Consider the following 16,871-nt stretch of genomic DNA (forward strand, 5'->3'; position numbering starts at 1 on the left):
GCAAGACTCCTCCATGTTCTGTAATCATTGATAGAGCGGTCGTGCATAAAAATCAGTGCAGACAAACCTTTCATTTCCACTTGTCTGATCCACAGCTTCACCATGAGGACCGTGGCTGCTCTCCTAGTGGGTTTCTGTGCCCTGTACCAAACTGTGGCTGTGCCCTGGAATGACCAGACAGGGTATGTATGTTACAGAAGAGGTGATGCCACATACACTGTCATGAAAATACTTAATTTTGAAAACATTTTGTTTGTTTGTTTGTGTGTGTGTGTGTGTGTGTGTGTGTGTGTGTGTGTGTGTGTATATGTGTGTGTGTGTGTGTGTGTGTGTGTGTGTGTGTGTGTGTGTGTGTGTGTGTGTGTGTGTGTGTGTGTGTGTGTGTGTGTGTGTGTGTGTGTGTGTGTGTGTGTGTGTGTGTGGCCCATATGTTGTGTCACCCATATAGAGGAAGAAGGGAGGCTCGAGCTGTCACAGAGCCAAACCCAGTGGACTGCTCCTGGAGTCGCTGGTCTGAGTGGACGCCCTGTGAACCCTGCACCAAAATACGGGTCAGACTTTCCCAACAAACAGTAGATTCTTGGTAATCCAACACCACTAAAAGTGTGTATGCTTGCTGACCTCTGTCTTTGCCATGTGGGTACTGTAGTACCGTGTTCGAGGTGTGGAGGTGTTTGGCCAGTTTGGTGGTAAGGAGTGCCTGGGAGCGCTGGGAGACCAGCAGGCGTGCACCACAGACGCTGTGTGTAAAGACAAAGCACCAACCGTGTGTTCTGACTCTGAGTTTCAGTGTGAATCAGGTACTGTACTTCCACACCACTACACATATGCCAGTGTCTCACTAACAGGATTGTGGTTCATACCCTTTTCAGAAAATTCATTGATGTTCCAATTGATTAAATAATTCAAATGAAACTGACGGCAAGATTATTTACTAGCTTCAGTAAAGAAGGTCACGTAACACCTTCTAATAACTTTAACTGATAAATATCAATGAAAGTTATCATAAATTGTTACCAGACAATCTCATTTGAGAGTAGCAAACAGTGAGCAAATATTGGCTTTTCTTTTCGCTGCTATATATTTTTGTTTTAGCATGTGTGTACTGTATTTACTGATATGCAGTTCAATCAGCATGAATCATCCAACTAGATTTTGGACTGTTCACTGAGCAACTGTGTACACATCATATCCTTCCATTTAAAACACTCAACATGAAGCCATGTATGAAAATCCATGTGTGAAAAGCATGATATAAATTGGCATAAATCCTCACGATCAACTGATGTGGACTGCAATCAGATGCAGTACTGTTGACTGTAGTCTTACAATGACTATGCTGATCAAGCTTCTTCTCTGTCTGTCTCTCTGTCTCTGTCTCTGTCTCTCTCTCTCTCTCTCTCTCTCTCTCTCTCTCTCTCTCTCTCTATGAAGGGGCATGTATTTTGAGAAGACTGGTGTGCAATGGAGACTTTGACTGTGACGATAAATCAGATGAAACTTGTGAAGAGGTCACGGAGAAGAATAAGCCCTGTAGCCCTAAAGAATTAGACAACAATGAGCAGGGCAGGACAGCAGGATACGGGTCAGCACCTCTCACTGCACCCACACGATGCTGTCATGATACAAATGATAACAAACTTGATTTGTTTGGCACTTTTCAAACAAATACTTGCAGCCAAAGTGGTGTAGATCAAGTACTGTAGATAGACAGACACATTTATTGTCCTCAAAGAGTTTCATTGTCCCTTGTAACAGAATGAATATTCTGGGTGGAGATCCTTACAACAACGCCTTCTTCAATGACTTCTTTAATGGGCAGTGCACCCGAGTGAGGAACCCCAAATCGCTGAACTTCGACAGGCTCCCCTGGAACGTGGCCGTGCTCAACTATGAGGTCAGTCATTACCATAGTCTTCTTAGGAAAAAGCCAATACAATTGTTGTTTGTTTATTTGTTGTTTGGGTGATTTTCTTCTGTTTATCTCTATATTAATAAAATATATGCAATCGATCACAAACACAACATTTTTTATTTCTCATCCACAATTTACTATACCTGTGTTCCATAAACAGCTGTGTACATGTATACTACTGTATGTAGCGCTATTTGGTTTGACTGTTACGTCACTACAAAATGATTTCTGATTTGGTATAACCACCCACCCATATTTCAGTAACTACATACTTCTGGCTTGTTCTTTGCATATTTCTTTCCAAGACTCTTGCAGAGGAAGAAATTTCTAGAGAGATTTACGAGGATACACATACCCTTCTGAAGGAATTACTTGATGAGACCAAGGCTACGGTGAATGCAGGCCTGTCCTTCAAATTGTCCCCCTCTGAGAAGTCTTCTCTGTCAGCAGGGGTGGGTGCAGAAATAGACTATGACAAGAAAAATATGATAAAGGATGTCTCAGAGTACACTACAACAAAGGTGAGTCTCACTCCCTTGATGTTTCAATATTCAGAAATAATTTACCATGGGAAGGATCAACCTTGTCCTGACTGCAAGCATTAGACATTTTTTCTAATGCAAAGAATGTTTAGGTGATACATCCAATTATTTTATAACCAACTGGTAAACAATGACATCACAATTGACGTTTGTTTTGAAATATGGCTTCTACCTCATGTCTAATTATGTATTTTTTGTTAACTTGTGTTATATTCATTTCATCCACCTTGTAAGTCTGAATTGCCTTATTTTGACTAAAGATGAAAATGTTCATCAGTTGATTTGGAGAGTAAAGTGAAAACTCTCTGTTTATGCTCTCCATGTACATTCCGATTGGTTAATTCTATCAGAAAAAGAGCTTCATACGGGTGAAGGGCAAAGTTCAGCTGAGCACGTACAGGATGCGCACCCATGACCTCAATGTGGCAACTGGGTTCCTGGATCACGTGAAAACTCTACCACTGGAGTATGAGAAAGGACAGTACTTTCAATTCCTCGAGGAGTATGGGACACATTACACCAAGAACGGGAAGTCCGGTGGCGAGTATGAGCTGATCTACGTTCTGAACCAGGACATCGTCAAGCAGAAACGTATGTCTAGCCTTTGAGTGATGCTGTGAGAGGCAACGACCGATGCATGTTTCATTCATGAAAGATAGGGACGTTTTATAACTGAGACTTGATATTATTGAGGCTTGATACATCAGCCCAGCTTCAAGGAAATGTCTTTGTTTTCTTACTTTCTTGCACATAAAAAAACATTATTATAATCTGAAATGGGAACCATTGTTAAAGAGTGATGACCCTTGTTAAAGCCTGCTGTGTTTATTGCAGATGTGACCCAGACAGGGTTGTCGCAGTGCCTTAAGGGAGGCGTTACAGCAAACTTTGACACTGGTACCGGGATTGGAGGAGAGGGCCATATCAAACCTGGAAAGTGCACTGAGCTGACCAAGCCAGAGACAGGTTTGTCTCTGCCATGCCATGTCTAACTGTAACACATCATCAATTCACATAAGACAAACATATGTGTAGGGACTTGGAAAAACACACATACAACAACATAATCCATAGAACACATACACACACAAGTACAGAATTTTATAACACATACAGTTTCTGAAGTAAATACTAGAAAAATATGAGATAATCAATGCCACCCTTCCCTGCTCTCCACAGATGATAATACTGGAAATTCACTGGTGGATAAGGTGTTGACTTCAGTCTTGGGTGGCAGCCCAGAATCTGCTGCTGCCATGAGGGCCAAGTTAAACAAAGATGGGCAGATGGATGTGCAGACCTACCAGACGTGGGCCAGAACACTCGCCGACTTCCCTGCACTCATCAGCAGTGAGGTAGGACTACTAACAGCCAATCAGCTGATGCCAATTACCAAACTACCTCTAGCCCCTCGCTACACCATCCACACTTATATGAAATGAGAGAAGGCCAAGATAGAGCGATACAGCAGCTATCTAATCCTTTCAGATTCTACACAAGTGCCTTGAATTCAGTTGAATCTGTGTCCTCTCCCGTCATCCATGTTAGCCAGAGCCCATCCATACCCTGGTCCCTCTGAGCATGCCTGATGCCAACATTCGGAGGACCAACCTACGACAAGCCACAGAGGACTATGTGGCCGAGTACAATTTGTGCAAGTGTAAGCCCTGCCGCAATGGGGGCACCCTTGTTCTCCTGAATGGCAAATGCTTGTGTCTGTGCTCGAACCTCTTTGAAGGCCTGGCCTGCCAGAATGTCAAGACTGATAAGAGTGAGTAAGCTATAATATTTAAACTTAGTGTTTTAGCTATATACCTACGCTAGTATTTCATACTTGGTTCTAATTTAGGGATACAACAGGACAATATATACACGGGAAACCAATGACATCACACTTTAATGATATAATTTATGTATGTTTTGTATTAACTTTTTTTTTTACTGAAATAATTAATTTTTGTTATTGCTGCTTTATGAAAGGAAATAATTAAGAATGTATCTTTTTGCAGATAAGGATGTCCAAACCCCAACTGATTTGCGCCAAGAGGGAAACTGGTCATGTTGGTCTGGATGGTCAAGCTGCAGTAAAGAGAAACGCACCCGGTCCCGCAGCTGCAACACAGAGGGCCTCACTGGCGCCACCTGCAGGGGAGACACTGTCAGTGAAGATTACTGCTGAGCAGACTGACACACACACACACACACACACACACACACACACACACACACACACACACACACACACACACACACACACACACACAGATAAAGGAAACCCCATTTTAAAGTGTGTGTTCTCCAATGATGTATATACAGTATGTCTATGGTATTCTCTCATAAGTTCCTCAATGTTACAAACAATGTAAACAGACTTCACAAATAAAGTTTGACTACTTGTTGTGAATGCACACTTCTGTGAAATTAAACATGATCTCAGGCATGTAAATCCATCTTTCGCTATCACCACTGAGAATTATTCGATCTACTTTCAGTGGAAGAATCGGGCCATCTTGTGGTCGATAGTGGATGATACAGTTAGACTTTAATATGCATACTGATCATCAAATACACAAGTTATTAAAAGCGATTAGTCTTTTCAAACAAATGTATAAATGTATAGAAACACATTTGGAGAGTGTCCACTAATATCGCTATGAAAAAAGTAATGAAAAGTAAGTCCTCTTTTGTCTTCTGAATGTTACTCCACATTACATTGAAGAGCAACAGCATACCAATGCCACTATACAGGAAAAGGCAATCAATCTTATGAGCCCCTTGCTATCACAATTAAAAATATATATATGTTTAAGACACATGCAAGTCTTTAAAAATAGCCTTGCTCTTTATCTAAAACATGTAACTGTGAGTCTTTCCACTTTGACCCACTTCAAATAGTGTTGGGTAAGTATGTACTGTATCAATGGGCTAATAACTCATCTTTAAAAACATGGCCACATTCCAGCAGGCTACGCTGTGAAAATTAGAACCAGATGAGAAGAGGCTTAGTATGAGGGCTCGATAGAGAGAACTGAAATACAAGACATAGAGATAGATGGTAGATAGAGATGGATGGTAGATAGAGATAGATGTTAGATAGAGATAGATGGTAGAGAGATTCAGAGCTAGAATCATCGTGTTTGAGATTTGGAGATGACATGAAGCAGCTTTCTCTGTTTGGAACAAGCTGAAGGGAAGAAGATATCTTTTTAGAAGATTTTGCTATAGATGTAGACATGGTTGCAGAGAGAAACTTTTCCTGTACTGACTGACACGCTCCCCTCCTCACTTTTTTTTAACCAGAGAGGAACATACTTCATTGTCAAGCTCCAGTATTAATTACACATGTGGTAGTACTCAGCCTATTAGCTAGTTCAGAATAGCCTTTGATAACCACATTCTACCTAATGTGAGTCCCTATATTATGACTTGACTCCATCTGTGGCTATCCTCTGTGAGCAAATCTACTACCAATAGGCTAATGCTCCTACTGTAGATTTGCTCTAACAATGGGAGAAGGGGCTAAGGATGAACTGTGGTGTTTGCCTAGCTCAGCTGGCTTTGATTTGCATGTTTGTTCTTGGATTTAAATTGAGTCATTTACCGTCAACACTGCAGGCATGACTAGAGATCCTTGCACTAGAGCCAAGCTTGTTAAACAAACAGTGGAGAGAAAGGGGGAGAGAGAGAGAGTGTGTGTGTGTTTGTGTGTGTGTGTGTGTGTGTGTGTGTGTGTGTGTGTGTGTGTGTGTGTGTGAGGGGGTGGGGGCTCTCAGTGTCTTCATGCTTACAAAGCAATGAGAGTGTTGCCACTGTTGGGGAGTTGCAGGGTTGCCATTAAATTGCTATTAAATCCTTTATGTTGAGATGTTAAATGGTACCATACACAGTATCTCCTTTCAGGCCATGTATACAGTAGATAAGACAGATTTTCTAACATTTTCATTATGCCATTTGTGTGACAGAGATTAGGAAAGATAAGAAGATATTTGCACTGGGGACTGGATACAAACTACCCTGCTCTGTGCCAGGAAAATGATGATCAACAAATGTTGTGCGTCTTGTTTTTTGTTGTGTTTTTACCTTTGATAAAAAATGTTTTTAAATAAAACATGTTAATCTGAAAAAATGAGCGATAGAAAGATATTTGGTCTCTAATATTTAATTTTGGCTCTGCTTAAACACATCATGTGGGAAGCTCATATATTCTTTGCTGAGAGTGTCTCATTCAAATAGACATATCTCATGGCATCTGCCTATAGTTTCACCTCCTTGGCCACATATTAACCCAGGTTCTCTCTCTCTCTCTCTGTCCACCCACAGGCGTTTGGACATAACTCTATTCATCATTTCCCCTCAGGGATCAATAAAGTACCTACCTATCTATCTATTCCCTTCTCATTTTCAGTTTCTTCCTTTCTCTCACCCCCTCTCTGGATGGTACAGTTTGTTTTTCGGAAATAACACCCACCCTCCCTTCGTCACGTAAAAAGAAAGAGACCATGGAGGAGGGAGAGGGGAGGAATGTGTGATGGATGAATACCTAAGAGAAAGCCACTGGGGGTGGTGGCCCCTGGCCCTCGGGATGTCAGGATAATGGAGTAAAGCTTTGGGCTCCTATTGAGCTCCAGGGAGACCCCATTCACTCTGGACAGCACCCCAGCCTCAGCCCATTATCTTAAGCTAAAATGTTTTGTTCTCACTCCACTACAACAAAATGGTTAGCACAAAATAATGAACCTCTTGCAATCAATAGACTGCCCAGTTCTCTGTTTACCCATGTATTTTTATATTGGTTCAACGTTGAGCTCACAAAAGGGGAAAAGTCATTGATACGCCATTTAAGAGGAAAATAATTTGAGTACTGAGAGGTAACTGACTTAAGTTAAAAACAATTACTGATATTTTACAATTGGCCAATTTAAAATCTGAGGATGTTCAATTAAATACATGATTTTGAAATAAAGGAAAGGTCAGACCCTGGTAAACTGAATTTACAAGTCTTTCATAAATGCACTAAAGTAAGTTGAATAACATGAGAACAAAGGTATGCACATAGCATTTATTTCAGAATGGGATATGGAATTCCCAGTTCCCAGTTCCCACTGGCTACCAGTGTATTCACTGGTAAAATATGTCCTTCATAAAATATACTTTTCCACATCATTCACTAAAAAGCTCATCATCCCTTGTCAAGAAACAGTTTAAAAATACCTTATAGACAGGTAACAAATAATAACATCATCTTTTTTCCCCAGATAACATTTCTGCATGTGATGTTTTTGCAGCTCACTGATCAAATGGTAGAAGGCATGAATTCTAAGTTTGCTTTCAAAAGTGAGTCATTGTTGTCTCATTGGACATAAACACACAATCCATATCAGAGATATTTCTTCAGGACAAACCCTTGAATGGTGTGAAAGGAGCCAGCTCTCCCTCTAAACGGCTGGACACAGTTGGAGTTGCCCCCCCTGGGGTCACTGAAGGCATTGATGTTTTAGAGGACTGCTACGGCAGATTACTCCACACAGCTGTCCCAGCACCGTGGAAATGAAGTTATGCCCCGTGTCAGCAATGTTTTGTGTTCCTTCCTCCTCCTCCTCTCCCCCAAGCCTACACTTCCCTCATTCCTTTCAACGTTACCTCCATTCCTCTTTGGCCAGGCCACAGGAGGGAAAGGCAGGAACCAATCAGGGCACCCTGCAGTGCTCCCATCCAGCGATCCTAGGTTGGGAAAAGTTATCTGATTGGCCTGGGGGAATATCCATCCTTTGTGTCAGTATCATCATTCAGAGGTCTGAACTCTACAACATTCAACCCCCCTCCAGACCTCTCGTCCCCAAACTCCAGACCCTTCCCCCCAGGCACTTAACAATCATAAATCAGACCCTCCCCCACCGTAACCCCCTCTCACCTCTCAACAAGCCCAGGGTGAACCAGTCACCCCTTTTACCCCCCCAGCTTTCAGTGGGCCACTGGGGTTTACCTACTTTGCTTGTCTGTGGGTGAGATTGTTTATTCTTTGGTCAAACCTTGAGATGTCCTCAAGACTACTGGCAGCAACCATATCCACAATGCATGTAGTGGATGACGAGTAAAAATGTATCTGTGAAAAGTTAGCCCAAGTTTTCCCATGTAAGCAAATGGATAATGCATTTTGCTTTAAAATAGGTTCATCATGGTTTCTGAGATTGGCCTTCTGTTTACACATGACTAGGAAATCAAACTCAGTCTCTTTGAAAGCACTTTAATCTAACCTTTTCCCTCTTTTTTCTCTCCATCCCTCTCAGGGTTCAGAGCAGGCACAGGGAAGTATAACTGGATTAAAGACCGTTTCCCTTTTTTCAAAAGCTGGTGAACTCAGAAAAGGCTTGACGTGACAGAATCAATGTGGCAGCTTGGAATTAAAAAAACAAAAAACGAGAAGGTTCCACAAGGGCTTGAAAGAGAAAGGGAGTCATTTCATGACCCCCATTGTGCTCCGTCTATTGAGTTTGAAAACAAATAGTTTGAAAACATATGGAAAATAGTTCAGCCAAGTTATTTTGATAACTTTAAATTTTTTTGCATTTCATAAAATATGCTCCAATGCATCTTATCTGATCAAAAAGAAATGGATGCCCCTGGTAACAAAACACAAAATCTGTATAACTTACCTCTCAAAAATATTCAAACTTCAAAAGACTAAAAGACTTTAAACAGATCAATTGTGTTCTATCTACAGATGGTTTAGTCACGATTATAAAATGTATCTCAACCATAAGTCATATTTCCTTTATTGCATGAATGTCCACTACTATGAGGCTACTTGTCTGTTTCAGCACTGAGTAACCCAGAGTGAGAGGGGTTGGGGTGGATGGGGGAGGAGGGTTGCACAGGCAGCAGTTTGAGTTATGATGAGGCAATTTTAATGAGGTTCTGGTCCCTGCAGCTAAAGCCCCAGTTGACTCTCCTCTGTTTCAGCATGGGAAAAAATAACAACTTGCCTATTTTTCTCTGGTGCCAAAAGTTAATTGAAAACATTTCAGAGGAAAGTATGGTTTTGGGGGCCCCATATGACTCTCATTCCTTCATTATCCCCAGCAATAATAAAGAGGCTTTACAATTATTAATGGAGGGACCAGGGGCCTGCTCTCTTAAAGCATCAGTACTCTCTTTTGTGACTTGTAACAAAGGCCCATAAATGCATTTGCCACATCACCCTGACAAGCTGCATGGTTTCTAGGGTTTGCATATTTTTTACATTCAGTTGGAAGCAATGGCAATTGGAGCACAATACATCATTGGTTCTATTTAGCTCAGTCGATTAACATCCAAACTGAGGTGTACAGTAATATAGATAGAAGTTTTAATTATTTACACCAGTATCAGTGGTAATGAGATTAATTCAACAACTGTATTGCACAGTTTAATACTAGGTTAGCCATGCTTGACTTAAACAGATATTAGATAGTTTAGTTAACAAAATTATATCTATCGATTCTATGAATCATTTATAGAATGTGTTCCTGTATTCATTAACATAGCAGGTATTTATTAAACATCCATTTATTGTGAGGACCTGATATGGGAAACAACAAGCTGTATACATATATTCACATTAATTGTTCTTACTATGTTATAATGCTTGTAAGCAGTTTAGAAGCAGACCTTGAGATAAACTGTTGCCCATATGAAGCATGGAGGGATATCTCAGCATTCAAGAGGACCAGTCTTCACAGAACTTTCTCACGTCCCTACAGAAGGCCTATGTCTCCCTGCCGCCTACCCCTTCTCCCCCGCCCCTCCAAGGTGTCAGAGAGAAACACAGTGAATGAAGTGCCTGCACATTGTGCCGCTCCACCATTGTGTGTTTTACATTTCCATGACAGAAGTGCCACTCGACTTCTCTTCCATTCACTTAGGTGGAGGGCCCTTGTCTCTCCCAAGAAAAACAACATGGCTGCCGTCATTGGTTTCAAGTCCTCTTGTGACAAGCGAAGGATAGGGTGTCAAAGAGAGATACAATCATGAATCTCTCATATCTATACACAAACAACATGCCTTGTTGGTGGTAGATTGCAAAATCTGCAAATGTCTGTTCACAATTCAAATACTAGTCAGGTGTATGTGAAAGTATTAAGAGCATAAACTCCTTTAAGCATAGCTTAAATACACAACAGTCCAATCCGTGTGCATTTGTAATGGCTACTTAAGTCTCCATTCACCCGGACACAGCTTTTTTCCTCGCTTGTCTCTGTGTGAAGACTTCTAACAAACACATGGGGTGAGGATAAATAAACCAGCCAGGCCCTTCTTGGCTCCATTTGAAGAGCAATCCCCAAGAGGAGGGGTCTTTTTTCCTAATGTTTAAACAGTCTTCAAGCATTAACAGTTTATGCCTTAGGCAAACATTGATGTTTACAAGGTCAAGTGTATGGATCTAACTAAGAGCTTTTCTTTTTGGACTAGGATTTAGACAACATTTAGTAGCTCTGATAAACTTTGGTTTTTAATGAAGGGGTTTGTGAGGAAGGCTTGGTACAGCTGTCAAAAGAGAGCACTGAAATAGCAGACAGCACAAATATCAAGAGTCAATGACACTTTAACAAAGATATATATTTCCTCCCTTTGTGTGCACATAAGAAAACAATATAATCACAGTGAAGCATTGACATTTCTATACAGTGCAAATATCTTAGCATTAATAAACAAATAAGCCCCATCTCTGACAACAAATCAATATTATACAATATACTGTACATTTAAACTTTACAGATTTTTAATATAAAAATAATCTCCCTTAAATTTCAGCTTGACACTGTAATGAGTGAGTTTATGTAAATACGAGGGGCATGATTGATAATGCAACCAACCAACATACTCTCAGGTGCATGAGTTCTACATCTGTAGAAGGTCTCAATTTGTTTTAAAACTTCCATCAATGGCTCTCATGATGAGACACAGATAAGAAGGGTGAGATGACACAGAGATAGGTAGGAGAAACAGCAGAAGGCCATTTAATCATGTGTACACACCAAGAGGGCTATCACAAGTGAGCTGTGAAGAGGTGAAACTATATAAAGCTGACTGAAGCTATTCTGTCTCTCTATTTGAGTGTCAACTTTCTACAAGGCAAACAACTGAATCAACTGGGATAGCCTATTAGATAAGTTGCATTAAAACCAAAATGGTGGCCATAGCAGTCAATACACTCTGACAGACGAGCGGGCTACTTGAGTGTTCCACGTACAGATAATCCTCCATGTCTTCATAATCATCTTCAGAATCCTCCTCCGAATCTGAAAACCCGCTGCCTGCAAATCTGTCATTCGAGTCAAAGCAAAAGTTTTTCATACTAACTTTTACATACTCGCATATTGTCCTTTCCGTACCATCACAAATACATGTATCTAATTGTTGTGCTTTGGGTATATTGCGCAAATTGGCTATCACTCTCCTACATTCGTCTGAACATCTCTCTCCTCCGAAAAGTTTGCGGCAGTGAAACAAATAGTCTCGCATTGCTGAGCTGCACTGAGAATCTCTTTCGCACTGTCGCCGGGCTTCGGTGCATCCCATGTTGCTTGTCCGCGGCAGACACGGTTCTATGGCGCGTTTGGTGCTCCTGCAAACTGGGTCGGAGGCGCAGTCACACTCCTCCAGCGCTGGCCCACTCTCGGTTAGATTTAGCTGGATAAGGGAGGATATACAGTGACTGGGACACTTCTTACGATCCCCGTTGATAATAGGCGCACAGGCGTAAATATATTGATCATACGCGTAGTGGCACTCCGGCTCTCCATGACACTTCATGATAGCTTGCCAGCAAACGAGCCGACGACCATGGGTAGGGGACGCGATGCAGACACAGCCAAAAAGTATAAGTGAAAAGCATACAAAAAAAGACGATTTTCTTGTCCACTTTATCAACCCGGCAAAACTTGCCATTTCGAAAAACACTGATACGAATAAATGCCAGCCTTCAACATATGGATTTTTGTATCTCCATTAAATCTGTCAAAAAGAAATCCAAATCTACCCCTTCAGAATGAGGATATTCCAGTAGAAACACCACACATCGCCATGCAGCTTTTTGTATTATGAAAACGTATCCAGAACGTTTGATACACTGTTGCAATAACAATTCAATGGCCACAACAATCTTCTTCGAGTGGTATTCAAGAATTCATGAAGTTTTGATATCCATTGCTTTTCCCGCACAGACCAGCTAAACAGCACTTTCTAAGATATGAGCTTTCAAGTTGCAGTCTCCCGGAAGTCTGTTAAAAAATGTGTTACAATGTCTCCACTCTGCACTTTAAAATAAGGCATGCGCTTCATGAAATAATTACGACTCTCTACTATCCTTCGTGTTCCTCCCGCATCCCTAGACTATGACTTCCGTGCGCTATTGGTCCGATTAGTTGTTGTGATTTTGTACGTTGTTCAGAGGCAGTGACGCGAGCTGGAAACTAGACCAATGAATGATGAGGGGTAAAATCTCAAGACATTTTAATAAATTAAGAACTAAAACAAGTAACATGGCCTACAATGACAGTTCCTTTACTTTGTTACAACCTACTATCAGACTAAATTGTATAAAAATATTGTATATTGTTGATTGAAAAGGTATGGGGGAAAAAACTACTAGGCCTACACCAATAAACGGAAGTCTGCCATTCATCACAAGATAACCTTGTTCATCAATTGAAATCATTTTGAATATGACATTTTGAGTATTCAAATATGACAATATTTTGGATTGCAACACATGAACAAAGACAAACCCACTCCAATAAGAAAAAGTGCCATTCATCATAAGATACAGCCTAGTTTATCAACCAGACTAAAAAAAACTGAGAATGTTGAGTCACTATAATCATGTTCATTGATTGCCAATCTTTCTCTGAAGGTGGTGCAGTGCAGTGTCTTTGATAACACTGTGGTCGTGTTGACTCCCCATCGAGAGAGATGACAGCTGTTATAACACATGCAGCTCTCCCCCTGTCTTACCACTTCCACCATGCAACATAAGTGAGTATTTACACAAGCCTTAAGGGGTTTCCCATGTTAAGGCGCACATGTGAATACCAAGCACATGCCAATAAAGACATGACATCCAGAAGGGCAAAGAGCTATAATCCCCTGAACATAGGGCTGTAAAAAAAAAGAGAGAAAAAACGTTACCTCATAAAACAAACACCTCAACTGTCTCATATAGCTGTGCAAAGTCAGTCAGTCAATCGAATTAGATTAGATTAGATTAGATTAAACTTTATTGTCATTGTGCAGAGTACAAGTACAGAGACAACGAAATGCAGTTAGCGTCTAACCAGAAGTGCAAAATAGCAGAAAGTGCAATGAACAGTATCTACAGGTAGTGCAATATATGAGCAGTAAGTAGTGCAGTATAATATAAGTAGTGTATAAGGGAAATGACTGTGTAAGGGAAATTAAGGGAAATTAAAATGATCAACAGCTTCAGTACACAAACAAGCACGTGTCAGAACTGCCAATGACAGGTCAACTCAGAGCCACAGTGTCTGAGACTCTGTCTGAGTACAGTAAAATTAGTGTTTGCTCTGCCATCCTCAGCAGCGGCTCCAGGATTTGTTGGAACCAGCAGGCCAGCAGACAGAAAACAGAGGGAAACACTCAGTCACTCTGATACCCGTGCTCCTCTGACCCCATCAAATCGCTTAGCCTAGATCACAAAGATCTGCCAGCTGCCGTGGTACCCTAGGACCCCCAATCCCAATTAGAGAGATTAGAGAGGAACTCCTCGACAAATTACCCCCATATCACCCCAGCTGGCATACCAGAGCAACAGGCCTGCCGGAGAGTCATCTTACAGCAACATCAAAGTGGAGGTCATCTGAGAAACGTGGACAATCCAACTGGACAATCACTCAAGGGTGTCCACAACCCACCAAGAGAGTGGCATCACACCAGCCAGGAGTATATAGATCATAGGGATTGTACTTTATGCCATTACGGTATGTTGTCTTAAGAAGTCTGAGGATATAGTAGGCTACTTCTCACAGTACCGTCACCAATTCATTAATTATGCCCATTACAGAATCCCACATATATAATAGGTGCCTTCTATGAGGAGTAAAGCAGCTCATATGGACCAGTAATTTATCCTTATTCACTTCAATTTCTAATAGCACAAATTGAGGCCTCACTCTTTGTGAATGCAGAGAGGAGAGCATAACACATATCAGAACAAAAATCCCATCAACATTGAACAACAGCCAGACAGGAACAAGGCCCAGATTCGCTCCAGCCAGTGTGTCTGTGTGATAGAGAGGGCAGCTGCTTTCCCCCTCACTGTACCCCTCAATTACTCTAAAATTTTACTGACATTCTTCACTGTACCTTATTCAATTTTGGTTGGATTATCTTGCTGGGGAAATCTAGGAGATTGAGTATAATGTAAGCCAGGTTCTTTCAACTGTCACCGTTCAGTATCCTCCATTTGTTTCGAAGGAGTTTCTCTAGTTCAGTGTCCTGTACATGCGGTTACTCGTGGCGACTCATATATAATAACGATTCCAGAATTGGAATGTGGTTCTCAAGAATAGACACACAAATACTCATGCAAAGACAGACATGCTCTTCAGTGTGTCTCCAGTGCTGTCAGAAGTCATTACATACAAGCCGCTGTGCCAGAATAATTCACTGAACTCTGCATTCAAGTGCGTCCAACCCCAGAGAGTGGGAGAGGAGGGCCAATATTATAAAAGTTACCAAATGTTTTCTTCCCTGCTTTTATTTATGTTCTCGTTGCTTATGGAAACTACTGTGAAAAATATCCGTCTTGCTGATATTCTTTCCACCTTTTCAAAAGTTGAATTGACATTCAGAATGACTCCCAAAAAAAAAAATGTTATACATAAAAAAAGTTTATACATGCCTAATATTGCCCTAACGTAGGCCTTATGTGGTTTGTGTAGACTCCTCATTTAGTTTTGTCTCTTTGAATTCTGTCAGAGAGGGGGAGAGGATGGGTAGGGTTAAAAAGAGAGTGTGTGAGGGTAAGATGAGAGTCTGAGAGAGTTACAGCTTTTCTCCTGGCTCAAGGTGGGTATGATGTCATTGCTCCACAGGGCCTGTAGCCTGTGTCCTGGACAGTATCCTTGGCCTCTCTCCCGTTCCCGTCTGGACCTCAGTATGCCCCGTGCTCTTATCACACAGGAGATTTTTCCGGGACGGCACCACATGTTCCGAGACTGAGTGGATCCCTCTGGGGAAAGGAAGCACCGGGAGGATCTGGCTTTGAACTAGAAACAGAAAGGAGCTGCAAGTTCAAGCTTCGGTCATCTCCAACAACAGCTCTAGCCAGGAGCGTCAATATGTGTAGCCACAACTACTAAGAGAACTGTCACTATGGTAACTAGGAGTCTGGCTGTGTTTCATTGTGTATCCTTACACAATATACTCTATTACTAAACAGGTAGATGAAAAACGGAGCCCAAGCATTATATTGTTCCCATTATTTTGGTTAGGGTTAGGGTTAGCATTCAGATCTTGCTGTCTAATAGAATGGATCAGAGACCAGACATGCCCTTGAGACAGTAACTGAAGTAGAAAACCTTTTGGATAAACAAAATGGCCCAAGTCATCCTGCTATCATTCTGGAATATGGAATTCTGCAGGAAACCAGGCGGCTGTGAAACAGGTTGGAGAGAGGAGTTTCATTCCAGACAGACAGACAGAGTGCCAGGAACTGCTTTAGCCATTAGCTGTAGGATGGGAGGAGACAGGGGAGTGGGGGCTGGAGACTGATGGTATGTGCAGTGAACTTTGGTTTTAAAGAAACAGTGAAAACACTCAAGGGTGGACTCAGGTGACATGACAATGACCTGTGTTTTAATATTAGCCTTTGTCTTACAGTTGTGGTCAAAACTTTGTGTCCTTTCTTGATCCTCAAGTGTCCCCAAACCAATGTATTTACATGGTAGTTACACCATGTAAGTACAGTGTAATCACAGTGACATTACAAATCACTTGCTCAATAAAGATCATCTCTCTCTCTCTCTCTCTCTCTCTCTCTCTCTCTCTCTACTGACCTACTAGTGACCTCAGTGTGTTGATGATGATCCAACAATGTGGATTGCCATGATCAAGGTTCTCTTGATGAACCACGGTGTCTGTCTGATATGATATCCAACCACAGAGCACCGGTGTCCATCTCAGTCTATGAGACAGTCTATCCTGTTTTCTTGTTCAACACAATCCAATGTAACCACACAAAATCCCCAGGAGGTTACTTCATTGCGTATTTCATAGGAAGGTATCTAAGAGAGAAGGCAGAAGGGGGGCTTAAGATTTCTGTTGGTAATGTAACCTTCCCTCCCACCCCTTGACAGTGATGATGTATCTCACTGTAAGGAAATACCTGTTCAGGGAGAGATAGGCCAACAGGACCT

General features: G+C 41.4%; 2 protein-coding genes across 2 annotated transcripts; one reads left to right on the forward strand and one right to left on the reverse strand.

The window, feature by feature from the left end:
- Positions 1-102: 102 nt before the first annotated feature.
- On the forward strand, positions 103-4,636 carry LOC310804681 (complement component C9-like; the record flags this gene model as incomplete). Its single annotated transcript, XM_083669999.1, has 11 exons — positions 103-182; positions 449-551; positions 650-800; positions 1,435-1,585; positions 1,759-1,897; positions 2,221-2,436; positions 2,808-3,048; positions 3,292-3,423; positions 3,637-3,812; positions 4,006-4,228; positions 4,467-4,636. The coding sequence occupies 11 exons, from the start codon at positions 103-105 to the stop codon at positions 4,634-4,636; spliced, it is 1,782 nt and encodes a 593-aa protein (XP_083526125.1).
- Positions 4,637-11,033: 6,397 nt separating this feature from the next.
- gas1b (growth arrest-specific 1b) lies at positions 11,034-12,776 on the reverse strand. The gene has a single exon (XM_083669443.1). The coding sequence runs from the start codon at positions 12,382-12,384 to the stop codon at positions 11,599-11,601; it is 786 nt and encodes a 261-aa protein (XP_083525569.1). The 5' UTR covers positions 12,385-12,776; the 3' UTR covers positions 11,034-11,598.
- Between the last annotated feature and the right edge of the window lie 4,095 nt (positions 12,777-16,871).

The sequence above is a fragment of the Argentina silus genome, assembly GCF_951799395.1.
Source record: "Argentina silus genome assembly, chromosome: 5".
NCBI classification, from domain to species: Eukaryota; Metazoa; Chordata; class Actinopteri; order Argentiniformes; family Argentinidae; genus Argentina; species Argentina silus.